This window comes from Podarcis vaucheri (genome assembly GCF_965113315.1).
Source record: "Podarcis vaucheri genome assembly, chromosome: 3".
NCBI lineage: Eukaryota > Metazoa > Chordata > Lepidosauria > Squamata > Lacertidae > Podarcis > Podarcis vaucheri.
In genome coordinates this window covers 26,028,424-26,055,630 of record NC_138761.1, presented here as the reverse complement: position 1 = coordinate 26,055,630, position 27,207 = coordinate 26,028,424, and the positions used below count along the sequence as shown (strand labels likewise).

Below are 27,207 nucleotides of genomic sequence, written 5' to 3'. Positions count from 1 at the left end.
AGACCCAGGATGTTCTGTGTGATTTTAGTTGATGCTGGTTTTGCATTTTGTATTCCACGAGTATGATTTTAACTACTGTTGATTTGGAGTATTACTGTAATTCTGCCATTTTAGTTAACTGTATTTTAAACGAGCATCATCCAGGGTTTTGTTTCTGGGTTTTTTTAACAAACAGTGTATAAACATTACGAAATAAACAAGTCAACTTGCGGTGTTGAATGTTTTTCTAAAGAAAGGCAAGGTATGTGTTTTTAATGAACAAATAAAAACTAGGAATAATAAAATAATAGATTTCTTTTGAGAAAGAAAAGTGGTGGGTGCCAGAGTGAGGCTAAATTCTCCCAATTAGTCACTGGAAAAAGCTTTCTTGTGCCCGGTTTCCTCATGAAGCCTGTTACACATATTTTAACACATATTTGGGAGAGGATAAACAAGCTGCTCTTACCATAACGTCTCCTTTAGCCTCAAAGAGAGAATGCAAGCCATATTCAAGGTTGGTTCCCCCACCAGTCAATACACTTGAACAACACAGATTTAAAAGGCTGGTCACTGTAAGAAAACAATTCAAAACAGTATTGTCAAACCTGTCCAATATTCAGCCTGTAAGCAAAAACATAAATCTGAAAGTGTCATGAAGTCAGCACAAATCTTCTAATTCTTACAAGCTCAGATTCTCATTTTGAGAAAGTTGGAACAGAAAACCAGTGGTACCTTGATTTTCGAACTTAATCTGTTCCGAGAGTCTGTTCAACTCCCGAAACGGTTCGAAAACCAAGGCGTGGCTTCCGATTGGCTGCAGGGGCTTCCTGTACTCAAGCAGAAGCCGCGTCGGAAGTTCGGCTTCCAAAAAATGTTTGCAAACAGGAACACTTACTTCTGGGTTTGCGGCGTTTGGAAGCCAAAACAAGCAAGTACCAAGGCCTTTGAGTATCAAGATACAACTGTACCAGACAAGTGTTTCAGAGGGGGTGGCCGAACGCATATATAGGTTGAAATGCATCTACCAGCATTATTTTAAACACTGGGGAAAATAATATTGCTTTTACCTGTTTTACGGGTTTTTATATTGTATTTTGTACAGTACTTAGACACTCTTAAATATTAATTAAGCTATTTAGAACAGCTAATAAAATAAAATAAAATAAAATAAAAACAGGTGGCAATTGTTTTGTGGGGGGGGGTTTCCGTTATGAGTCCCCCCCTACGTGTTGGCAGTCACGTGTTGCTTGGATGAATGTAAAATGTAAAATGGTCTCGCTGCCTGTAACAGTAATAATTTTTATAAGATTTATATGTTGTCCTTCAACCCGCAAGGTTCTCAGTGACAAAATAAATGTTCAAATAAATATGAAAACTATATAAACCAGGAATAAGGAAAACAGAAGCAGTAAAATAATACCCAACAAAAATTATGAACAGTCCAGCAGCCAGGCGAAAAACTCCCATGGCTTGAGGAAAAAGGCACATTTTGAGCTGAGTTTCAAAGTGGCGATCAGGCTAAAGGACAGCAAGAGGTGTTATTCTGCACAGATACACGACAAGTCATGTGAAGGTCAGTACCCATTTAATGAAGCAATGACTTTTACGCCATAAGACACAGAGGTGGAATGATAAACCAGGACAGGACACTTGGCAGAGATGCTTAGATCAGTCGCAAAGAGGGTTAGAAAACACAGTACCTCTTTGCTGGATATCTTCATCTTCCAGTTCTGGCCCTGGTTTCCAAACTAAAGTTGCCTTGTGGTCCTCTTCCCCCACCAATGCTCTGTCTTCAAGTTCAGGAATATCGGCTTGGAATCTCGATCCAATATTGATATGCCTGAAAGCATATAAAGAAACTTCATCTCCTCCCCATTTCACTCACTCACCAAAATTTGGCGTTGAGGATTGGTGGGCAAACTACTATGGTTAAAGCGTTGGACAAGGGCCTGGGAGAATAGGGTTCAAATCCTCACTCAGCCAGGAAACTCACTGGGTGACCTTGGGCCAGTCACTAACTCTCAACCAAACCGACCTCACAGGGTTCTTGTGCGGATAAAGAGGAGGAGGGAGAACCATGTATGTCACTGTGAGCTCCTTGGAGGAAAGATGGAATATACCCATGCCGTAGGTAAAAGTAAAGGGACCCCTGACCATTAGGTCCAGTCGTGGCCAACTCTGGGGTTGCAGAGCTCATCTCGCTTTATTGGCTGAGGGAACCGGCGTACAGCTTCCAGGTCATGTGGCCAGCATGACTAAGCCGCTTCTGGCGAACCAGAGCAGAGCACGGAAACACCGTTTACCTTCCCGCCGGAGCGGTACCTATTTATCTACTTGCACTTTGTCGTGCTTTTGAACTGCTAGGTTGGCAGGAGCCGGGACCGAGCAACAGGAGCTCACCTCGTCGCGGGGATTCAAACCGCTGACCTTCTGATCAGCAAGTCCTAGGCTCTGTGGTTTAACCCACAGCACCACCTGCGTCCCATGCCATACCGGTCTGAAAACAGGATACACTACGCCCTGCTCAACCTAACTTGTATAAAACCTGAGTGGGGTCTATTGTTGCACTCTTAAGAAATCTGCTTTTAGCGGTGTGGACTATATTTGGGCGCGGCTTACATTCAGGCCAATACAGTAATAAACAAACAAACAAACAGGCCCAGACATAGCGTAAAATGCACAATCTGTGAGGAAAAGCAAGGGACCTCTCAAAATGAAGCTTCATGTTAACCTAAGTCTTTAAAACTGTGCCCTTGCCCCAACAGAACTGGGTGATTAAATAGTCACGGAATTCAACGGCAAAGCTCTGTCTTGAGAGAAGAGTTAAGGAACGGAGTTAGGAGAATTAAAATGCTAGCAAACAAGGAAGCTTTAAAAACTGAGCTGTTCCAGTTCTTCACTCTCCAGTCTCCCACGTGGACTTTTTAAACAGATATAATTGTAACGAAAAACAATATGAATAAAATGCAATTGTGACGTGAGGCGGAAAGGAATTCCCATCTTGGCTATTATCTGCCAAGCAACCAGTTGAAAATGGTTATGTATGCTTAGTTTAGCTGAACATCGTTCCATTAATAGTTAAGCTGAGTGAGACAGGGATTTTATTAATGGTTTGAAAAGCTTAAACATATGGCCAATGAGTGCGAGGTTTTAGGAGCCCCCAATGAGAAATCTGGGTCTTTGACTACATCAGTTTGCCACACAGAGGGATGGGAAGTCACTAAACATAGGAAAGAATACATTCCTCTGTGGTATATGAAGTGTCAATTCCATATGCTTCATTTTGCGCTTAAAGATACCTCCTCCCCCATCACCTCTGATTGAGCTATTTACAGTGGTACCTCGGGTTACAAACACTTCGGGTTACAAACTCTGCTAACCCAGAAGTAGTACCTTGGGTTAAGAATTTTACCTCAGGAATGAGAACAGAAATGGCACGGTGGCAGCAGGAGGCCCCATTAGCGAAAGCGCGCCTCAGGTTAAGAACGGTTTCGGGTTAAGAACGGACCACCAGAACGAATTAAGTTCGTAACTCGAGGTACCACTGTATATTGGTTGAAGAATGCAAAACATTGCACGGGGGTTCTTTCACACGAAAAGTACCACTTCAGAGATCACCCTCTGTGCATGACCAGGGCAGAACACCAGATATAATTGTTCTTGAAACTCAGGGGTCCTTCCAGAAGTAGTTTCTGAAGCAGCATAAGAAGCTGCAGTTGTTGTTTTAAAAATATAAATGTCAAGGCAAACCACTGGCAGCGTTCACATGTCACACTAAGCCATGCTTAGCGGTTTTTACCGAGAACAGGCAGATCGCTTCTGTTTTCCACCTCGCGCAGCAGCAAACCCTGATCCCTGGCTTAGTGTTACATCTGAGACAGGGATCGTGGTTAGTTTCACTCCCAAACACAGCACAATGTTAAGCGTTAAATCCAAACCAGAAACCAGGGGTCATGGTTTGTTCCTTTCACTAGGGGAAGAAGTGAGGCAGAAGCAGCCTCTGCATTCACGGCAAACCATTAACTATGGCTTACAGTGAACATGTAAACTACAGTTGCACCTTGGTTCTCGAACGCTGAAAACCCAGAACTAAGTGTTCCAGTTTTCGAACGCTCTTTGGAACCCAAACATCCGATGTGGCTTCTGATTGAGTGCAGAAAGCTCCTGCAGCCAATCAGAAGCCGCGTCTCACTTTTTGAACTTTTTCGGAAGTCGAACGGACTTCTGGAACGGATTACGTTTGAGAACCAAGGTACGACTGTACTAGACCCAAGATGTTTTGGATCACATTCAATTTATAAAACTACAGTGGATACCAAGTGATGTCTGAATACATAAGACTAGTTCTTACGGTTCTACGTCAATGGTCTGTTCTCCAGGTCCTGGGGTGATCGAGACATTGACTCCATCAACACTATCTGTAAGAAAAACAAGAATATGTCATTCTGTGTGCAGGCAGGCACTCCCTTCACTAGTACAGATTTGCATCTTTCTGGGAAAACCTAACAGAAAATAAAACTTCATCGGGGCAAAGGGTTGTATCCAACTAAGCAGTACTCAGAGTAGAAACACTGGAATTATTTGACCTGAGTTAGTCAGAGCCATTAATTTCAACTGGTCTACTCTGAGTAGAATACTCTGAGTGGATACAACCCACTGACTGCCTGAACCATAGCTCAAGGATAAGAATACGCATTTTCATACAGGTATTCCTAGGTTCAATCTCTGGCCTTTCCAATTAAATGGATAAAGATAGCAGGGAATGGGGAAAAGCCTCTCCCTGAGATCCATCAAAGTAGACAGGGATGGCAAATCTGCGACCTTCAAGAAGTTACTGGACTAAAACTCCCATCATCCCTGGCTATTGGCCATGCTGGCTGCGGCCGATGGGAGTTGGAGTCCAACAAGATCTGGATGGCCACAGCTTCTTAAGAAAGATTTGTATGTTTGGCGGCATCTTGTATATATGAATTTCAACTTGGGACTATTTTGTAAAAAAAAAATTGGAGGTTAAAACCGCTAAAGAGATTATTCAAGGCCACAAGCAAGTAAAATTCTACACTGATGAAATGGGGGGGGGGGTTGTTAAACCATTGTGTAACCATGGTGAAAACTGTCCCACTGCAAACTAGTGTGGGTTCTACAAATGGAACAATGTATGTCCGCCCCCTTTGAACTTTATCTGCTATCTTCATCTCTTCATGGTGCTCCAGAACCCAAGATCTGAGAACATACACCTTTTTTTTTGCACACACCTTTCATCCAGACAGTTCTCATAACAAGAACCTAAGTGGAAGTGACATCACGGTCCCCCTGCTCAAGAAGCCCCCGCCTGGTCCACAGGGCTGATAAGAGACCAGTGCAAAACCAGACCAGGATGGGGAGTTTTAAGAGGCCAACCGCAACCATCGACAATTGTACACAATGCATCTTTGTTGCTGGACTTTAACACATGAGGTTGCAAGTGAAGGGGCTGGGGTTCGAAAGTTTGAAGGCTCCTTTGTGCAAAAACCTCCCTAGGAGGTCAAAGAGAAGACAAGGCTAGATCCCTTTTTTTCTAGAGAAGTAGGTGCCAGTACTCATCATGATGTTGTTACACCTTTTAACAACAACAAAAAGAGGTGCTGCTGCTTGAGGGGAATGCATTGGCTTTGACTAGAAATTCTAGTTTTGTATATGCAAGCTATTTGCTGTTGTTTTTTAATATGAGTGACCATTTATACATTCTACCTCACACCTGCAGCCTCAAGTTCATCAACAGATATACAGTGGTACCTCGGGTTAAGTACTTAATTCGTTCTGGAGGTCCGTTCTTAACCTGAAACTGTTCTTAACCTGAAGCATCACTTTAGCTAATGGGGCCTCCTGCTGCCGCTGCGCCACCAGAGCATGATTTCTGTTCTCATTCTGAAGCAAAGTTCTTAACCCGAGGTACTATTTCTGGGTTAGCGGAGTCTGTAACCTGAAGCGTATGTAACCTGAGGTACCACTGTATTATGTGGGGCAAATGATCATGTAGTCCAGTCCTAAAATGGATTGGATGGATTCCAGGGGCAAATGGAGGAGTCTTTCAGGGTGGTATGTTCCTGGGGATATTCTACAATCCCTCCTCTTCGGACCCGTGTGGGCAAGAGAGAAACTGCTATCCGAGTGACCACAAAATGCGGTCTTGACTATGCTACCACTCAGTGGATTTGTAACTGGCTGACTGACCGAACCCAAAGGGTGCTCATCAATGGTTCCTCTTCATCCTGGAGAAGAGTGACTAGTGAGGTGCCACAGGGTTCTGTCTTGGGCCCGGTCTTATTCAACATCTTTATCAACGACTTGGATGATGGACTCAAGGGCATCCTGATCAAATTTGCAGATGACACCAAACTGGGAGGGGTGGCTTACACCCCAGAGGACAGGATCACACTTCAAAACGACCTTGACAGATTAGAGAACTGGGCCAAAACAAACAAGATGAACTTTAACAGGGAGAAATGTAAAGTATTGCATTTGGGCAAAAAAATTGAGAGGCACAAATACAAGATGGGTGACACCTGGCTTGAGAGCAGTACATGTGAAAAGGGTCTAGGAGTCTTGGTTGACCACAAACTTGACATGAGCCAACAGTGTGACATGGCAGCTAAAAAAGCCAATGCAATTCTGGGCTGCATCAATAGGAGTATAGCATCTAGATCAAGGGAAGTACTAGTGCCACTGTATTCTGCTCTGGTCAGACCTCACCTGGAGTACTGTGTCCAGTTCTGGGCACCACAATTCAAGAAGGACACTGACAAACTGGAACGTGTCCAGAGGAGGGCAACCAAAATGGTCAAAGGCCTGGAAACGATGCCTTATGAGGAACGGCTAAGGGAGCTGGGCATGTTTAGCCTGGAGAAGAGGAGGTTAAGGGGTGATATGATAGCCATGTTCAAATATATAAAAGGATGTCATATAGAGGAGGGAGAAAGGTTGTTTTCTGCTGCTCCAGAGAAGCGGACATGGAGCAATGGATCCAAACTACAAGAAAGAAGATTCCACCTAAAGATTAGGAAGAACTTCCTGACAGTAAGAGCTGTTCGACAGTGGAATTTGCTGCCAAGGAGTGTGGTGGAGTCTCCTTCCTTGGAGGTCTTTAAGCAGAGGCTTGACAACCATATGTCAGGAGTGCTCTGATGGTGTTTCCTGCTTGGCAGGGGGTTGGACTTGATAGCCCTTGTGGTCTATTCCAACTCTATGATTCTATGAAAATAAAATGCCGCATGATGTAAAAACCAGCAGTGTGCTATACAGAAGTGAGGCATGGAAACTGGATAAGTTTACAGCAGTGGTTCCTAAACTTTCTCCCCTGTGGACCACTTGAAAATGGCTGGACCACTTGAAAAAATGGCCTTCGCAAAACACTTAATTTCTGCCTGTTGTGGCAACTGTAATGCACTGGGGCTAGATACCGTATGATTTTTAATTGTCCTTTAATGGCTTGGGTTGCATTTAATTGCATTCCACAGAATCTGCATCGCGATACAGTAAAATGAAATACAAGAAATAAAACATACGACAAAACACAACTAAAAATCAGTGTGTGTATTTCATGCGGACATGTCGTGAACCACCTGTACGAAGCTCACATACCACAGGTGGTCCATGGACCACAGTTTGGGACCCCCTGGTTTACAGCGCGCCATCATACTTACTAGATCGACAGAGAAGCATCCGGGGTGTGGGTGTCAAAGGTGTGAGCGGCAGCTGGGGGTGAGACGCACCATGAGCGGATGTGATAACGCTGCTGAAGAGGCCAGATCCATGACGTACCGGGCTGAGCATGGGAGGTGGGGTGTAAGGAGGGGGGTCGTGAATGCTGTCAAGCAGGTGGTCTCCCAGGATGCGGGGAGAGCGAAGCTGGCTTTGGTACAGCGTCGCGCCCAGGTGGGATGCAGCGAGGTTGTAAGAAGGTGGCGGTATGAACAGAGGCTCCGGTCTGTGGCGGTATTTTTTCTTGTCTTTAAACGGTTTGAAGCTTTCTTCAGAGTTGGCCGTGCTTTGGTGCTGTTTTCTGTTGAGGTCCTGAATGGAAGGTTTTCAGCATTCAGACAACTTAAGACGTAACATGGGCAAATGGCATCATGTACTTGAGTCTCAGGTGGACACAAAACCTGAACCAACTCATGAGCCTCTATGAACCAGCCTATAATTTGACATCAATGAGGTGACACCCCAAAACAACCTCCCCTATTTTTTTTCCACCCACCTCAGTTCTTCAATGGTCTGGCAGAGTGTGGGATTTTCCCAGTGGTGAAATGATTAGCAAACTTAAGTTAAAATGGGCCAAGCTAAACCAGAGACCTCCCTATGTACATTGGCAGCCTGACAGGGATCTTGACAGATCCGCAGAACAGCCCCAAAATATAGAGCTATGTATGTATACACAAAGTCTTGCAATTTCAGTCACCAACTTATCTTTGATATTTATTTCCACTATCAAATGTGTTCATGAAACCATGCTTCAGCTCATCATTAGTCTTTAACTCGCTTTATTGGTATGTATGACACTGATTTTATGACCTGTGCTGCAGACCTCGTTTGCTGCTTATTTTACGTATAGACTCCAGTTGTTTTAATTGCTACCATCCTCATTTATTTGCACATATTTCATTATTTAGAGAGAGAAAAATCATGAACTACTAAATCAAAGAGCTCTCTAAGCAGCGTAGAAATAAAACAATTGACCAAAGCATATCTAAAATCCATAAAAACTGAAAGACAAATATACACACAATAATCATCTTTAAAACATGGATAAAAAGAATCAATTTTAAAATAAATCAATACAGGAAACTAAACTGCATTTGGCTGGCTTGTTGATATGAAAAAGCTTTCAGCAAGCACCAAAGTGGTACACTGCTTATGCTATAAGTTTGCTTTCCTGAACACAAATATGTGCGTGTTTTTGTTGTTGTTGTTAAAACTTCCCATTTTCAGGGAAGTAAGAGTGGGGAAAGTAAGAGTGGAATCCTAACCTCTGCCTGCCCCTAAAACCAATGGAGTTAGGATGGTGTCCTGGTGCATCTCTGCTGACCTCCACATGTGGAGAGAAGCATCAGCAGCTGAGAAACCCCCAGCTATGAAGAGGAGGAAGAGGATGGATTTGATATCCCGCTTTATCACTACCCAAAGGAGTCTCAAAGCGGCTAACATTCTCCTTTCCCTTCCTCCCCCACAACAAACACTCTGTGAGGTGAGTGGGGCTGAGAGACTTCAGAGAAGTGTGACTAGTCCAAGGTCACCCAGCAGCTGCCTGTGGAGGAGCGGGGAAGCGAACCCGGTTCACCAGATTACGAATCAACTGCTCTTAACCACTACACCACACTGGCCACACTGCCAACCATACCCAGGCAGGCAGAAAATCTATTGCCAGTGGTTTTCTTGCTGGTTTCTGCAGGCAGAAAGCTTCACAGGATTGTTCTGAGGGTAAAATATATAGGGCGGAAGAACCATGTATGTCACTTTGAGCTCTTTTGGAGGAAAGGAGGGATAAAAATGTGGAAATAAATGAATCCCTCCCACAAGAAGCATTACACAGGGCAAAATGGGGACGAGAACACTAAGCTCCCTACCCATCAACTGCTACCCCCCTGCATGAGTTGGAGGTCAAACATCTGAAGCAGTGAGCTTCCAGGACTCAGGGGGCTCCCTCTGCGATTCAGACAATACCACGAACTCACAGAGGTTGACAGGCATGGAAACTGAGGGGGACTGAGCTTAGCACACTCATCCCTGCTCCCCCCACCCACATTCGCACTGGGGAGTCGACTCCCCGAAGGTGATTTGTGTCCTTGAGAATTCACACAAAGATATCTATAATCTGCTTGGGGGGGGTGTTTGTATGCATAGGGAGGAAAGGAAGGAGGAGACTAATTAAGTCCTTCACAATACCTGCCGGAGTATATTATTCTTACAATAATAATTAGGTGATAAAGGCTATTTATCTGCAGGAGACAATATTAGGCAAAATCCCACTCAGCCCTGCTCCCACATTATTAAAGAAGAAAACGGTTTCGAGCAACATTAAAAACAAACAAGCACAAATAACACTGATAGGCAATAAATCCCTCTGCCTTTTTTTGGAGGAGGGAAGTAAAGCTTCCCCTTTAGGAATATTGGGACAATCCAGAAAAAAAAGGCTGCTTCTGCCTGAACTGGAAGAGACCAGGGTACCCGTTAGGTCAATATATCATCCAAAACTGAAGTCCATATTGTGATATTGGTTTCATAATTTTTGACCTGGCAATATATTGCGAATCATGATGTGTGTGTGTGTGTGTGTGTGTGTGTGTGTGTGTGTGTCTAGGGGATGATTAATTATATCAGCCATAGGCAAACTCAGCCTTCCAGATGTTTTGGGACTACAACTCCCATCATTCCTGACCACTAGTCCTTAGCTAGGGATGATGGGAGTTGTAGTCCCAAAACATCTGGAGGGCTGAGTTTGGGAGTGCCTGAAATATTTTTCTATATTTTAATATATGCTGGAAGCTGCCCAGAGTGGCTAGGGCAACCCAGTTGGATGGGCAGGGTACAAATAATTATATTATTGTTGATGATGATGATCATCATCATCATAAATCACAATGTGGAAAAAATTGTGAAGCCAGCCAATACCTCTACATAACTCCATACTTCAGACATGGCAATATATTGGTATATCGTGACATTTAGCTGGTGATATATCACAATGTTGAAATCCAGGAATCACCCAGTCCTAGTACCCAGTATTGGGACGCGGATGGCGTCGTGGGTTAAACCTCAGAGCCTAGGACTTGCCGATCAGAAGGTCGGCAGTTTGAATCCCCGCGACAGGGTGAGCTCCCGTTGCTCGGTCCCTGCTCCTGCCAACCTAGCAGTTCAAAAGCACGTCAAAGTGCAAGTAAATCAATAGGTACCGCTCCAGCGGGAAGGTAAATGGTGTTTCCGTGCGCTGCTCTGGTTCGCCAGAAGCGGCTTAGTCCTGCTGGACACATGACCCGGAAGCTGTACGCCGGCTTCCTCGGCCAATAAAGCAAGATGAGCGCCGCAGCCTCAGAGTCGGCCACGACTGGACCTAATGGTCGGGGGTCCCTTTACCTTTACCTAGTACCCAGTATTGCATATGTCCAAACAGGGATGATGTTTAACAGGAAGCACTTTTTAAAAAAATGCAGAGGGATTCACAAGGCACCCCTAGCACAGTTAGTAGGAAGAGAACACTCACAGAGGACAGGCAGGGGCTGGCCATGTTAGGGGAGCATGGCGGAGAGCAAGTCATCTTCACAAGAACGGGCATCTCATCATCTGAGACAGGCTTATCTTTAAGCACGGCGCTGCTGTCAGCGGCCTGCTTGCCGGGATCGGGTGACGGCAGCTTAACGGGCACCGACACAGGCATGACGATGGGGACGAAGCTCTCCGCCTCGGAGGGCAGCTGCTCCCGCTGGTGTTGGTGCTGGGGCTGCGGCAGGCTCTCCCCTTCGTCCTGTGCAGACAACCAAAGGCATTCAGCCTCAACCGTGGACTGCTCCCAACTAGAACACTAAAAGGCAGCACAGACAACAAATAAAAGAGTCTTCTGGTACTCTCAAGGTTAGCCTACTTATGGAGGCATTGGTCACTGTGGGCTGGAGCCCACTATGTAGCGGATCTGTCAAATCTCAGTATGCAGTAGAGGGTCAACACTGCTATTTCTCTGGAAAACACAGCATGAAATGTGGCACGTGCACATCCCAGGCAGAAGAAACGCCTCAGGACAGAACAGAAAGTAGACTCAGGTGAGGTGAGTGGAGAAAATCCCTGTTTTGGGGGCAGGGATTATTGGTTTGTTGTTGTTCTTATTTTTGTTATGTATTTTGTGGGTTTTACATTGTAATTTTATGTTGTGAGCTCTACAAATGAAGGGTGGTATACAAATTTAATAAATAATAATAATAATGGTGTCATAAGGCAGCGTCGAGGTGTGTTCACAGCGAGGAGCCCCTTTCACTTGGAGGCTAGCCAAACTTTGCGCCTCAGAACAGCTCTCATGTCTACATGACATCAGACATTGACAGATCTCCATCGATGGAGAATGAACATACTAGAAAACGAAACTGGAGAAAGACACATTTCCTTGACAATAGCAGGATCAGATTGAGAATCACTGTATTTTTTTAAAAAAAGGAAAATTGCAAAGCAAAGCAAGCAGCGAACTTTAGTAAAAAAGGGTGAAGGCCATACAGCAAAACACCACAGTGTTACCTGTCTGAAGGCAGGAGATGCCCGTATCCCTCCATGAGACCTCATGTGGCCATTTAGGGCTGGCAAACTCTTAAATTCCTTCAAGCATACAGTGCATGTGAGTTTGCTCTTTGTTTCAGATCTCTCACTATGAGTTTCTTTATCATGAATGCTGCTGCAGAAAGGAAGGAGAGACATGTTTTGATGAGAATGTTCCCAAATACATTTTAATCCAGCCACATACATGTACTCTTAAAAAACAATGATCACAGATTCTCTCTCTGACAGGGCCAGCTCGAGACAATTTGCTGCCTGAAGTGAAGGACCAGGTCTACTCTAGAGCAGGGGCAGGCAGAAAATAGATGGGGATCTGCTGGCAGATCTTCAGTGGGCTGGCATGGGGTTTTGACTCCCAAATGTCTAACAGAAACTTTCCCTGCTGATTCCTGACCATAAGTTAGGCTGCTGAGAAAAAGAGAGATCGGTGGGGAAACAGATGTACATTTATTAACCTGGGCTGAGGGTGTGCTTGTGTTTAATTCTTACTGTGCATCCACCCTTCAGAACCATTATTTTGCACCTAGCTTTGAATAGTTCTAGTAAACAAAAACAAAAAAAGCAGATCCTGCGAGTCTGCCCACCCCTGATCTAAGGAGATCGTGAGCCATTTTTTCCTCAGAAAAACATCCACTGTCAGAATCAAGTCTGTGAGCAAGTGCTTTTCTTCTTTTTTAAAGCAATCTTCTCACAACTAAACTATTTTTGAGTGAGGATTAATGAAGTTTCTCCTTCAAATGCTGAAAGTGCTTGCCGTTTATTACTGTTGTGAGGTTTTAACAGGTTGGCCCTGATCCAATTCACGGCCAGTGAAAAGGTGGAGAGCAGACAAGCATTAACTCAAGGGTCACTTTTATGCTTTTATGCAGAAGGTTCCATCCAGTGCTATTTTCCTAGAAAAAGAGGTGCCAGAATTTACAATGAACACCTCCGTTGTTCTCTTAGAATGGCAATGGCGCCCACCTGAGAGGTGCCAGAAATGAGTTCTGGAAAGTTCTGGTTGGTTCCATCACTAAATTAGTCCCATGGGCCAAGGACTGAGGAAGCAACAGGCACCAAAACCATTCAGTCAAAGATTGGTAGAATAAGTACCGGATGCTTCAGAGCTCTAGAAGATTCCACTACATGGCCAATAAACATACAGGTGGACTTGTACAGAGGCCACTATTTGAGGACTTTTGAAAAAACGAAAGTTAAGAATACATATGTAGCTATATAACAAATATACCTTTGCTCGGGGGAAACTGACTGGAGTCTTCCATCAGGCAGATGGACCTGCTGCTAAAGGAAGAGATGAAAATACTGGTATATATCAGCATGCTGAAGAATCATCTATCTAGACTCACACACATGTAATGACTCATTCAAATAATCATTTAAAGAGTTTCACGCAACCTCCCCTGCCCATTCACAGATGCGTGAAGGTGAACGATGCTGTTACGCTAACTGGTTTTATCTAGGGAGATCAGAAGGTTCCAACAGCTATGGAAGTGGAAGTTGCCATTGTGTTTCCTTATTTGACCCATGCCCAATGGAAATCAGTCTAGCAAATATGATCAGCATTCACTGTTGCCGTTGCTTTCAGCCCACAAATTACACATAAATGATCATGCTTCCATTGTGTTTCCTTTGCACTGAAATATTTGGGCTGGAATAACTTAGTGACATCCTAATTAATGATGTGAACTGTGTAAGCTATGCTTAATTCCACCGCATCAGACAGCAAGACAAGCTGCAGCAGAATGGAAACAGTGCTGCATGCAGTACGTATAGGGCAGAACAGGGGGGGAAACGCCTTCTTACATCCCTAGTCATGTCCCATCCGCAATGATGTGTATGTTTGTGAAGCCCCTGACCAGCTGCACATTTGGTGCTAGTGTGAAGGAGCTGTATGCACACACAAATGTACTTGAATAGAGAGAACATCCAGGGGGAATCATGTGAAGCATACATCCTTGGCTTGCCTTGCAGAGACAGACTGTAGCTGGTGCATGTATTGATGGCGGACTGACCCTGTTCCCCCTTCAACACGTGAGGGGTGCTCATTTGAATATGTATACCTGAAGGAGCGTCTCCATCCCTATCATCCAGCCCGGACACTGAGGTCCAGTGCTGAGGGCCTTCTGGCGGTTCCCTTGCTGCGAGAAGTGAGGTTACAGGGAACCAGGCAGAGGGCCTTTTCGGTGGTGGCACTTGCCCTGTGGAATGCCCTCCCACAGCAGATGTCAAGGCAATAAACAACTGTTTTACTTTTAAAAAACAACTGAAGGCAGCCCTGTTTAGGGAAGTTTTTAATGTCTGACGCTGTATTGTTTTTAATATTTGGTTGGAAGCCGCCCAGAGTGGCTGGGCAAACCCAGCAAGATGGGCAGGGTATAAATAAATCATCATCATCATCATCATCATCATCATCATATGCCATTTTTCTAGCATTGCACAAAGAAGCCAGAACCTTTGTAGAAAATTGTTTATGCTTGCAGAGAACTTTCAGCACTCTGCCACCTCCTTTTGCTGCCTGCATAAACCAGGTCTAAATGGGATGCAATCTGGGACTTGTGAGAGGGGACAAAGCCTGTCTCGCACCCCAGACACTGGGTTTACAGGGGCTGCACAGGGAAGATCACTGTGGGAGCAAAATGTTCCCCCTTCCACCTGTGGTCGGCTTGGCTTCCACTAACAGAGACCCCATGGTGATAATTAATCTTTGAATGCAGAATGCTGCTGAATTCTCCACTTGGGGAGCTCTGTAATATAATATATAGACCCTCCACTAATTCATATCCCAGCCATCAGAACTATGGGCATTTTTTCTAGTTTAGCAACACGTTGCCTATTTGGGAGAGCGGTAGGCATAGTGCTAATGAATGCTAAGTAGTTACCTGACTAACTGCTTCTCCTGAAAAGAACATGCCTGGACCTTGCGAGTGTAATCCGAAGCCCTTCCCTACATGCTACTGCCAAGAGAGGCTCAGAGGGTGGAAAGGATGGACAGAGCCTTTTCAGTTGTAGCCCCTCTGCCTGTGGGAATGCCCTCCCAAGCGAGGCCTGCTAGCACTGACACCAGGTAAAGACAGGGCGCTTAATGGAATTTGACACAGCCAGGTCAAGGTTTTTCTGTCAGTGCCTTTGGCATGGAAGCTGGCATTTTATGCTATGTATTGGGTTTTTCTTTTGAAGAAAAACAACCACCACCATTAGAATTTAAACAAGCACAAACTTTTATGTTTTTAAACTATGCCGCCTTCAAGACTGCCCTGTATTAGGAGGCCAACAAATTACCGTATTTTTCCGTGTATAAGACTACACGTTTCCCAATTTTTTAAAAGTTTAAAATAAGGGGTCATCTTATACATGGGGGCATCTTATTCACGGAAAAATATGGTAATTAATTAAAATTATTAATAATAATAATAATAATAATAATTTAATTTTTATTATTTGCTGCCCTTCTGGCTGGATTGCCCCAGTTATTCTGGGCAGCTCCCAACAAAAAAAGAAAAACCCCAATAAAACATCAAGCATTAAAAACCTTCCTAAACAGGGCTGCCTTCAGGTGACTTCTAAAAGTCAACTACAGTGTACCTTGGTTTTCAAACAGCTTAGTTCCCGAACATTTTGGCAAACCCGGAAGTGACTGTTCTGGTTTGCGAACTATTTTTGGAAGCCGAACATCCAACAGGGCTTCCGCGGCTTCTGATTGGCTGCAGGAGCTTCCTGCAGCCAATCAGAAGCTGCAATTTGGTTTTCGAACGTTTTGGAAGTCGAATGGACTTCTGGAACGGATTCCGTTTGACTTCCAAGGTACGACTGTAGTTGTCTATTTCCTTGACATCTGATGGGATGTTCCACAGGGCGGGCGCCACTATCGGGAAGGCCCTCTGCCTGGTTCCCTGTAGCTTCACTTCTTGCAGTAAGGAAACCGCCATAAGCCCCTCGCAGCCGGACCTCAGTGCCCAGGCTAATAAGTTGTGGATTCACCAAAATACTGTGCCAATGGGAGCCTAAAACTTCTGATGGAATTCCACTTCACACAGCAGAGGCGAATTTGGTTTCTGCTTCTTCCCAAACTCAGATACAGTAAAGAAAGTATTACATACCTGAGGCCACATTGGACCAGGGGATAATGGCCGTGGCCCTTTGATATCCACGTGGATACCTTCTGGGGACATCAGAGGTTGCTGAGGGACGCCACCGGCGACAGAATTCATGTCCTGCTGAACTGTGCCCTCCGTCCCTTCTGCCAAGGGGAATCCAAGGTGTGAATCCATCAGTGCCTGAGCCTTGTTGTTGCTCTGGTAATGGTTTGGCTGACTGGCATCTCCTGGTGGCGGCTGCTGCTGCTGCTGCAATAAGCTTTGTGAATACAAATGCCTGAAGGGCTGCTGCTGATCTTGATAGAAGTATTGAGGCACTGCTCCCAGCTGAATGAGCTGCACAGAATGACCCCGATCCTGAGAGTACTGATGAGTCTCGTGCAGAGGCTTCTGGTCAGGATCTCTGTGAAAGGCAGGAAGTTGCATTTGCATCTGCTGCTGCTGCTGCAACTGTTGCATCATAGGCTGTATTGAATAATACTGAGCTGTTTGCACTGGGCATTGCCTCTGCTGCTGCTGCTGCTGCTGCTGTTGCAACTGGTGTATTAAAAGCCTATGTTGTCCTTGGTGGGATTGTTGCTGCTGCTGCTGCTGCTGCTGCTGCTGCTGCAGATAGTATTGATCTTGCTGTAGCTGCTGTGGCAGCAGGTGTTGAGAGTGCATTTGCTGGAAGTGGGCCTGCCCTTGATGCGTGGCAGGGTGCATCTGCAGATGGGCTAAATGCTGCTGTTCGTCGTAATAGAGGGGTTGTTGGTGCGCCATCATGTGCATGTGCTGCTTCTGCGGCGCGCCGACAAAACCCTGGTGGACTTGCTGCGGCACCTGTTGGTATCTCTGCACGGCGGGCTGCTGCTCCACCGCAGGCTTCTGAGACAGCAGCTGCCGAAGGGCGCTGTCGCCAGTGCCGCCCATCGCCGAAGGCTGGATGACCTGAGATACGTTGTTGACTTGGATCCTTAAGTTCTGGTTTGCAAACACTTGGGCGAAGGAGTCCAGCTTATGCAAAACGCCACTCGTCATTTTCTGCGGCCTGACCTCGTTGGCTTGGGAACACAGATGCTCGTATCCGTCAGTTACTTCACCTTGCCCCGCTGAGCCCCACATGACGTTTTGGTTGTTCCTCACTGGGGCGTGGTTCCCGGAACCCAAATGGGCCCAACTGGATTGCCTAGGAGAATCCATCAACCCAAGGGTTTTGGACCCAGCATTCAAAGCTATGTTTTCCCTGGTGTCTTGGGGGAACGATGGGGAGAGCGGAGATTCCTGAGTTGCATCCATGGCTGATGTTCCATAGCTGTGGTTTAACGGTGCAAGGGAATTTAGGTGGTGTTGTTGTTGCTGCTGCTGCTGGTAATACAAGCTTTCGTTGTTGTTGACAACATGGCTCGTTTTGTACATTTGCTGATCTCCCATTTTCTCTCAACAAAAACCATTTAATTTTTTGTTTTTTATTTTTTTTTAAGAAACCACACACCAAGATCTGTAATCCCTGAGAAATCGTCTGTGAAGTGATTTATTTTTTTGGCTCTTCCATCTGCACTACGGAACTAAATTCTTTCTGGATGGCTGTTCCCCTTTCAAGCAGAGAAGGTTTCATTCCTTCATTAAATGGGCCGAAAAAGCATCAGTCTTCATTCTAAGAATATACTCGGCATACTCTGGACACCTGGGAAGGGAAAGGAAAAAGGTGTAATTGTTTTTATTCTGTTCTGCATAGCCTTATCAACTTTCCTTGGGACAAGAGTGCACCTAGCATAGTTAAAACAGAAAAAGGAAGGAAAGAAAGAACACTTGACCCTACGCAAAAGTGCAGGGTTTTTTAAAGAAAAGGTAATTAAATCTGTTATCATTGAGAAAAACATTTTTCTGCTCTTCATTTCTATGCTCTAAATACAACTCCAATGCCACACCCCTAGGATTTCAAATACAATGAATTAGTGGGGTGAGTAGCTGGAATGCAGATGAAGAATTCCACTCTCCAAAAGGAAATGTAAGGTAATAATCATTGCTCCATCCACTAGCCTTCCCTGCCAAAGAATCCCCTTACCTCCCTATGGAATCCCCGGAGAAGCAAGCTGTCTGGCTAACAGAATGGAGAGTGCTTCTCCACCTCTTTTCCACAGGGTGTGTCTCAACCCAGAGTTAAGAAAAGCAAACTGCACCCAGCCATCACACTCTCTCCTGCTCCCTCCAGTCTGCCCCAGATTCTGGCTTCCTTCTTCCACCCCCCCCCCCCAATTGTATATGAAGGTTAGAGTAGAGAAGTCTAACATTGCGAAGGCAGTAAGAATGCAAAGGCAGAGTGAGTTAGTGGGGGTGATGTAACATAAAACCTAGAGGTGGCTACCAACATCAGAAGCTGTCTCATACAGGGTCCACCTAGTTGGTTATCAGCTACACTGATTTGCAGCGGCTCTCCTGGGTTTCAGACTGGGGTCTCTCCCAGTCCTACCTGGAGATGACAATGATTCACATTCTACATGGCAGAGAAGAAACACATTGAAGGTCTACTGGTTAGCTACAGTGTGCAATCTCCAAGAAACCCTTCTGAAGGTTTATTTTTCAAAGAACATTTGGTATACCTTTGGTCTACCAACTGGCAGACCTTCTTCTGTTGCCCCTGGAAGGTATCCAGAGCAGACACTAGGTCTATCAGCTGGCCACATGGATAAACTTGGTGTCCAAGAAGACCTTACTAAAGTCTGAGTCCAGCTTAGAAACCACACCTATCAATGTGCCCAAAGTTGGCTTTTGGGAAAATCTCTTGCCACTGTGTAGAGCAGACAACAGGTCTCTCAAATTGTACTGGGTTTACCCTTCTCTCCTTTGAGAAGCTCTCCATTGCTGTTGAAGACCCTAGCTGACACCAACCTATTCACTAGTGGGTAAAGAATGTCCTACAAGAAGCTCTCTGGAAATTTTCCAGATGGGAGACCCACTGAGCCTTATTCTGCAAGCATCAAAGAGTGATGTGCTGAGCCTTGTTCCCTTGTGCCCCAACACCACCACATTTTAACAGGTGCATGTGTGCTGGGCCTCAGCCTGGGATGATCTAATGAAGTCTCCATCACTACCCAGGCCACAGCCTTCTTCTGAAGATACACCCCTCACACAGTGAGGTGGAGAGCAGGAATGAGGCCTTTGGTCCTACTCTCTCTTGCCACACCCACCAAGGGGGTTCAACTCCTGCAGTTCTCCACTTGTGAAGATTCCTTGCTGTGGATGTTCAGGTCTCACTTTGCAGAGGATGATGGGGACTGGTGATGAGAGGCTAACAGAGTGGGAGGGGTCAATGGGCTTCTTCTGCTAATGCATGTCTAATCCTGTGTGTGTGGAAGACTGCAGAGGGCTTGAATGATTCACCAGCACAAACACATTTATTTATCCTGCTTATATCCCACCTTCCCTCCAGGAAAGTAGCACACATTGTTCTCCCTCTCCCCATTTTACCCTCAAAATAACCCTGAGAGTTAGGTTAGGCTAAAAGGGTGTGACTGGCCCACGGCCACCCAGTGAGCTTCATGGTTAAGGTAGGATTTGAACCCTGGCCTCCCAGTTCCCAGCCTATAACAGAACCACTATACCACACTGGCTTGCTTAGCAAATCTCAATGTCAAATTTCAGTCCTGAAGCTGGTTGGTGTTTTTTTTTTTTTTTTTTTTGGGGGGGGAGATTAAATTTAATGTCAGAAGTATTTTCTCTCTTTTAAAGGACCATAGACTACTTCTGACCTCTTCCTTGAAATCAGGCAGTGAGGAAGACTGAAAAGCACAGAGGCTCAGATATCTTCTTGTCTAAGGATTGCTCACTGCAAGAATCTTGAAAACATTTGATTTAGAACAGTTACAGCACTGCAAATGTGATTAAGCTCACGGTCTGAGAAAGAAGGGGAGGGGGAAAATGCAGTTCTTAATATCTTCTTTATTAAAATTGGGGGGGATATTGCTCATCTTCTTTAAAGAACCATTGTGGAAACCACAATAAAAGCCCCTCCCTCTACATAAAGGGATAACTGTGTCAAGATATATATTTTTTAAAAACAAAAACCAATGCCATCATTACTCTGAAATGGGAGGACTATATTAACTTCTCATTAATTGCATTTATTCAATTTAATGCAAAAGAGATAATTTCTTATGGACACAATTATTCCCATAGCAGCCAAGCAATTCTCTTCCATAAATGTCAGCTATTATCTTTTGGCTAAATTGCTTTATTAATTTTTTTTCAAGATACTTCAAATATTTCTCACTGCTGGGAGTCATGCATTAGAGGGGAGGGAAAACTCGGCGCCTGCTTCAAAATGCAAAATGGATTTCGAAAAACAAGGCAAGGTTCAAATTTTAATAGATGCGTAAGATATCAAACATATCGAAAAGGGTATCACAGAGCTGGGAAAGGTGCAGCAATGGGTGACCAAAAGTTATTAAGGAGTTGCAATACCTTCCCTACTAATACTAATAGAGAATACTAATGGGAAGGTTAATACTACTAGTAGTAGCAGTAATATTTGAATTTATATAGCCACCCACCAAACAAATATTCCCTGGCAGCCTATGTACACTACAATGCTCTATGTGTGTGATAAGAGTGAAAGAGCACTTGTCAGACAAAAGTTTCCCTTGTTTTTTCCCCTGCACGCTATTTAGGGGTTCCCCCAAACCCCTGCCCAAGCCAATTTTGGGGGCTTGCAGGGGGAAGAGAAGTGGGGGAAGCCCTGCTAGACAAGCAGAAGTCCTTAACACAAGCTTCTGTTAATAAGACTCATTAGCTGAATCCTGCTCAATAAAAGATGGCCAGGGGTTGTTTTGTTTTTTAATGCGGTTTCTCTTGTAATAAAAAACAGGCTAGATTTTAAAGAAAGGAGAAGAAAAGAAGAACAAATTAAAAGGCCCGAGTGATCGAAAAGGTCTTCATCTGGTGCTGAAAAGACACTGGAGAAAGTACCAGGTAACCTTTCCCCTGGGAGATCATTCCGTAGCCATGGTACCATTACTGAAACCATCCTCTCCTTGGCTGGCCTCAGGAGCAGGGATTTTGCAGAGGAGCCTAAGACCTACACGGGAGGAGGCAATGTTCCAAGTAACCTGGTCCCAACCTACTTAGGGCTTTATGGGTTAAAACCAGGAAAACCATGGCTTCAAGTCTTGTTATGGCGGAACAAACCACCCGGTTCAGGCATAATGGAAAGCCAGTGTTTCTTGGTTTGCTTATGGAAGGAGCAAACTGGACAGCGTGCACAAGCGTGCTGCTCATTCTTGACAACCACAATAAGCCAGAAAGTGTGGCTCGTCGTTACGTGTGAGCAGAAGAGGTATGCCACTTATATACCAGTTTTTGAAGGAAACAGCAGGACAGGCCACCGCCTTTGTGCCTGTGGCTTGTGGGCTTCCTGAACGCATCTGGTAAGCCAACATGGGAAGGCTATTCCTATGGTTGAAAAAGGAAGTTCGGCATGTTTGATAAAGTGCTTAAAGGGTGGGTAGGGAGAGCCTGGCTGATTATTTTTTTTTTAATGTACTCTGTTAGCTGATTTCCATTTAACGAATACAGATGAGTTCAGGTTGTCTTTTGGCTTATGTGCCACCTTCCCCTCCATAATATCTAGGCCAGGGGTCTGCAACCTTTAAGACAAAAAGAGCCACTTGGACCCATTTCCGAAGAAAAACAACAACTGGGAGCCGCAAAACCATTGCGACATTTAAAACAAATATATCTCCAGAGCCGCGATCTGACAGCAGGTAGGAAGGTGACGTCGGGACGGTGCGTGACTAACGCACGCACTGCCCCCATGCGACGTCACAGCCAGTACAGCGCCCGCCACAGTGGGGAGTGTCGGGGCACACAATGCACCTCCTCCCCTTGCTAGTATCCGCCCCGGAGCCGCGGCAAAGGTGTAAAAGAGCCACATGCAGCTCTGGAGCCGCGGGTTGCAGACCCCTGATCTAGGCCAATCTCATTACATAGTGTGTTTCCCCACCACTACCATCAACATTAGTGATATGGAGCAAAATCCCCACCATTGTGTGTTCTGGACGCGGAGGAATGGCAAAACCAAGCAGGATGCTAAATACCGTCTTTGAATTCAGCATGGGTGTTTTTTAAATGTAAAACAGCAGGGGCCGCGAGGAACTGCTAGTTATTAGAACTGCAGCAGATGAGAATGGTGTTGTTGTTTTTAGCAAAATCGAAAATCTCCCCCTGCCCCACGCCCCCAGTCCTGACAAAAACGGCTCATCAAAAGTTGCCATTTGCCACTGACAATGGTGATGGATTTCCTCCCAATGCAAATAGCTGCTTCAGATGAGAGATTTTCGTCAGGACCATAGCCGGGATCAAAAGGCTTAAACTCCACCATCCGAGCACAATTCAAAGTGTTGGTGCTGACCTTTAAAGCCCTAAACGGCCTTGGTCCAGTATATCTGAAGGAGCGTCTCCACCCCCATCGTTCTACCCGGACACTGAGGTCCAGCACCGAGGGCCTTCTGGAGGTTCCCTCACTGCGAGAAGCCACGTTACAGGGAACCAGGCAGAGGGCCTTCTCGGTAGTGGCGCCTTCCCTGTGGAACACCCTCCCACCAGATGTCAAAGAGAACAACAACTAGCAGGCTTCTAGAAGACATCTGAAGGCAGCCCTGTTTCAGGAAGCTTTTAATGTTTGATGTATTATAGTATTTTAATATTCTTTTGGAAGCCGCCCAGAGTGGCTGGGGAGGCCCAGCCAGATGGGCGGGGTATAAATAATAAATTATTTATTATTATTATTATTATTATTATTATTATTATTATTATTATTATCATTGTCAGGTGAGATCCCAATAATCACCAGCCCTTCCAGGGGGAACTGACTGACCATAGCTGGAAAGTAAGGTCATTGTTGTTTCTTTGTCCATGTAGCCCTGGGTACAACTTGCAATCTGTCTTACAGCTGGTGAGGCTAATCTAATTGTGTCCGCATAACTCTTTCTGCATTCTGTAGATTGTTGCATAAACTGTCGGCTTTGAGCTAACATCATCACACCTCGTTTCTTCTCCCCTGATGGAAGAGTTCTGGTCAAATCAAAAGCTTGCTTGTGATTTTGAGACATTTTGGCTAGTCCTAATAAAGCCATGTGGTTTTTGGATTCTACACCCACTTCCTGTGGACCAACAATGCCACCTACATTTTTTGTAGACTAAGGCTGCAATCATAATCACACTTATTAGGGAATAAGCCTCACTGAATACTGCAGAACTTACTTCTAAGTAAACTGGTACTTGTCCTTTTGCTCTGATCCATCAAGTCCGTTTTGATGTTCTTATATTCCAATGTTATTTCTAACCATAAGGTGAGAGAACATACCATCTTGTCAAACGAACATTTGCTTAATAGACTCCTTAAACGTGCCATGCTTCATAGTCCAATTATAAATCTGATAAACAACACATAAATCTGTGAAGCAACTCCTGTTTTCAGAAATCTCAATTACTCTGAGGCAATTTGTTCTTTGTAGCATTTTACGTTGTATTCATATGCCCCAAAATGATTCATCTAAGGCACACACAAAAAGCAATTAAATTAAGGTCGTGAGCCTAAGTACATATCGTAAGGAAATAAGGACACCAAATAGGACTTACAGTGGTGCCCCGCAGGACGAATGCCTCGCAAGACGAAAAACTCGCTAGACGAAAGGGTTTTGCGGTTTTTTAGCTGCTTCGCAAGACGAATTTCCCTATGGGCTTGCTTCGCAGGACGAAAACGCCTTGCAACTTTGTTTCCTTTTTCTTAACACCGTTAATACAGTTGTGACTTGACTTCGAGGAGCAACTCATAGAACACGGTGTGGTAGCCTTTTTTGAGGTTTTTGGTGATTTTTGAAGCTTTTCCAAAACTTTTCCGACACCGTGCTTCGCAAGACGAAAAACTCGCTAGACGAAAAAACTCGCAGAACGAATTAATTTCGTCTCGCGAGGCACCACTGCATTCGAAAGAATGACATCAATTTGCCTTATACCCAAGTAGATGCCTTAAAGAATATAAATAAAGAAGTAATAAACTATGATATTTTCACACATTAAAAGGGTAATGCAACCACTATCCAGACTTACCAGTTCCAAAGAATCTTAATAATATATGTTCCTTTACTGTGATGGACATACATGAACACTGAGGCAAAGCACAGTTATATTTCATTGTATTAGGCCAGGTTCACACATCACTTTAAAGTACGGTAAACCATGGTAGGCAAACTAAGGCCCAGGGGCTAGATCCGGCACAATCACCTTTTAAATCCGGCCCGCAGATGGGCCAGAAATCAGCGTTTTTACATGAGTAAAATGTGTCCTTTTATTTAAAATGCATCTCTGGGTTTTTTGTGGGGTCTGCCTGGTGTTTTTACATGAGTAGAATGTGTGCTTTTATTTATAATGCATCCCTGGGTTATTTGTAGGGCATAGGAATTCATTCATTTTTTTTCTCCCCAAAATATAGTCTGAGGAACAGTGGACCTGAAAAAGTTTGCTGACCCCTGCTTTAAACCATACTTAAACTAATGTCTGAAGGCGAATGCACAATGTGCCGATTCACACAGCTGAAATCACATGCACTGCCCCTCCCTTGTTCCCACTACCCTGCTACATCCCCATTATTCCCAGCTGTAACCAAAAAAATGGGCTACAGTCCCCAAAAGCTTATGCCATAATAAATTTGTTAGTCTTTAAAGTGCCACAAGGGTTTTGTTTCTGCTGCAAGAAACTAAACCAGCCATCCCTCTGGAAAGTTTTGTAACTAGATTCCAATATCCAAAAACCACACACACACTCTTCCATCAGGTATCACAGATGCAATATGTAAGCATCTGCAACAGTCCTGTTTAAAATACATGCCTCTGGAAAAGAACTGGATCTCTGTTTATGCATACTTTATAAAGGAAATGTCCAAATAAATCTAGGTTTCCTATAGGAAAAGGGGCTTTATCAGCCTTCTCAAACTGCGGCATAGTGGTTAAACTAAGTGTCACACTTCCTACAAGCAAGACCCAGGTTTAAATCTCAATTATGAAGCTCATTGAGTGACTTTGGGAGAAACTCTCAGCGTATTCTACCTTGCAGGTTTGCTGTGAGAAGGGGAAAGCAATGCACACTAACTACCTTGAGTTCCATGGAAGGAAGGAAGTACTTATAAATTGTAACAAATAATGAAAACAAATAAATTAATAAAAGTAATAAAACTGCTGCCACTTAATTTCTCTCATCCAGTCCAATGGGCCCTTTGTCACACAGGGCAGAATGTAAATATTGCTCATGTTAGTACACTACCATCACTAAGAATTTATAGAGAGCTATTTCTATACAGTGGTACCTCTGGATATGAACGGGATCCGTTCTGGAGCCCCGTTCGTATCTAGAAGCAAACGTAACTAGCGATGACACGTCTGCACACGCACGCGTCGCTTTTCACCGCTTCTGCGCATGACGTCATTTTGAGCGTCTGCGCATGCGGCGAAACCCGGAAGTAACGCGCTCCGTTACTTTCGGGTTGCGGCAGAGCGCAATTCGAATGCTCTCAACCCGAAGCACATTCAACCCGAGGTATGACTGTATAGTTAAAGACCTGGGAGTATTAAAAGAATTAACTTATTCTGGCCACAAGTGATTCAAATACATGCCATATCTGGTTCAGACTAGGTCCCCTGAAAACCCAACTGTACGCTTTTGTACACAGAGTTCATTGCTATGTTTTGTTCTGTTTTGAAAGGCATTCTATTGGAGGAGTTAGTGGGCAGAAGGGCATTTCTGCCTATGTCCCAGTTTTCAGAGTTTGAAATTGCATCTGTCATAAAAAAATAGCTTTATTATCAGATCTGCAGGCATCCTGGCACAGAAGCGGAGAAGGCCATTTAAAAATAACAATCCTGATGCACAATTCTTAAGGTCTAAAGCCAAGCAATTTCTGTAAGGTTTTCCTGGAAAGAAGGCACGCTAAGAGGGCATGAACATTTCCCCCACCATCAGTTTAATGCTGCAATTAGAAAATGTCTATACTGCTGATATCTGGAAGACTGCTTTCTTCATTACAAACCTGCCTAGGTTTTAAGATCTTCACAAGATGCCCTTCTTTATATCCTGCCAACATGTGAGGCACGTTGTGGACAGACAAGAGGAAGCACCTTCCTAGTAGATGAAAACCGCAGGAGGGGGACAGTGCTTTTCTGCTCAAATCCTGCTGCCTGGCTGACCACAGGCAACTTGTTCAGCCACTGTGAGTAGAGCAGGCTGGACTAGACGGGCCACCGGTCTGATCCAGCACGCTCTTACATTCCCTAGGCTCTAAAACAGGGCTGAGGAACCTCTCCATTCCGAAGTGAATTCCCTTGGGAGTCTTGTTCCTCAGGGAACAGCGAAGAAGCCATGCTGAGGAAAGGGAGCCCATTTCTTGGCACACAGATCCTGCGTTACTTTCTCAGTGAGAAAGCCAAGAGAGCCAGCAGCACAGGAAGGGAGCAACTGCTTCCTGCTCAGCCCCACATCTTCCACTGCCGTGGGTCTCTCAGTATTTTCAATGCCATGTAAATGACCATTGATGCTGGGATGACCACGAAGGGAGCGCAACACGGCCAGTGTGCCAGAAAGGAACAAAGGGCTTTGGCCTGCTGATTCTGCCTACAGACAGAAGGTTCCTAATTCATGCTCTAGAACCTGCTCACTAGGGAAATCCATCTAGACCAGCCTTTCTCAACCTGTGGGTTCCCAGATGTTGTTGGACTACAATTCCCATCACCCCTAGCCAGCAAAGCCAGAGCTCAGGGATGATGGGAGTTGTAGTCCAACAACATCTGGGAACCCACAGGTTGAGAACTGCTGA

General features: G+C 44.8%; 1 protein-coding gene across 10 annotated transcripts in view; it reads right to left on the bottom strand.

The window, feature by feature from the left end:
- TRERF1 (transcriptional regulating factor 1) overlaps nt 1-27,207 on the bottom strand; it is an 83,567-nt gene that overhangs the window by 10,124 nt on the left and 46,236 nt on the right. The window contains exons 2-9 of one of the 10 annotated variants that reach the window (XM_082217310.1): nt 16,368-18,030; nt 13,499-13,551; nt 12,235-12,385; nt 11,216-11,533; nt 7,662-8,031; nt 4,331-4,397; nt 1,680-1,819; nt 446-549 (exon numbers count right to left, since the gene is read on the bottom strand). In XM_082217310.1, the coding sequence (XP_082073436.1) occupies nt 446-549; nt 1,680-1,819; nt 4,331-4,397; nt 7,662-8,031; nt 11,216-11,533; nt 12,235-12,385; nt 13,499-13,551; nt 16,368-17,777 (2,613 nt within the window). In that variant the 5' untranslated portion in view covers nt 17,778-18,030. Of the gene's footprint in view, nt 1-445; nt 550-1,679; nt 1,820-4,330; nt 4,398-7,661; nt 8,032-11,215; nt 11,534-12,234; nt 12,389-13,498; nt 13,552-16,367; nt 18,078-27,207 lie in introns of those variants that run through there. The other 9 variants (XM_082217309.1, XM_082217311.1, XM_082217315.1 and 6 more) reach the window with 9 other exon arrangements.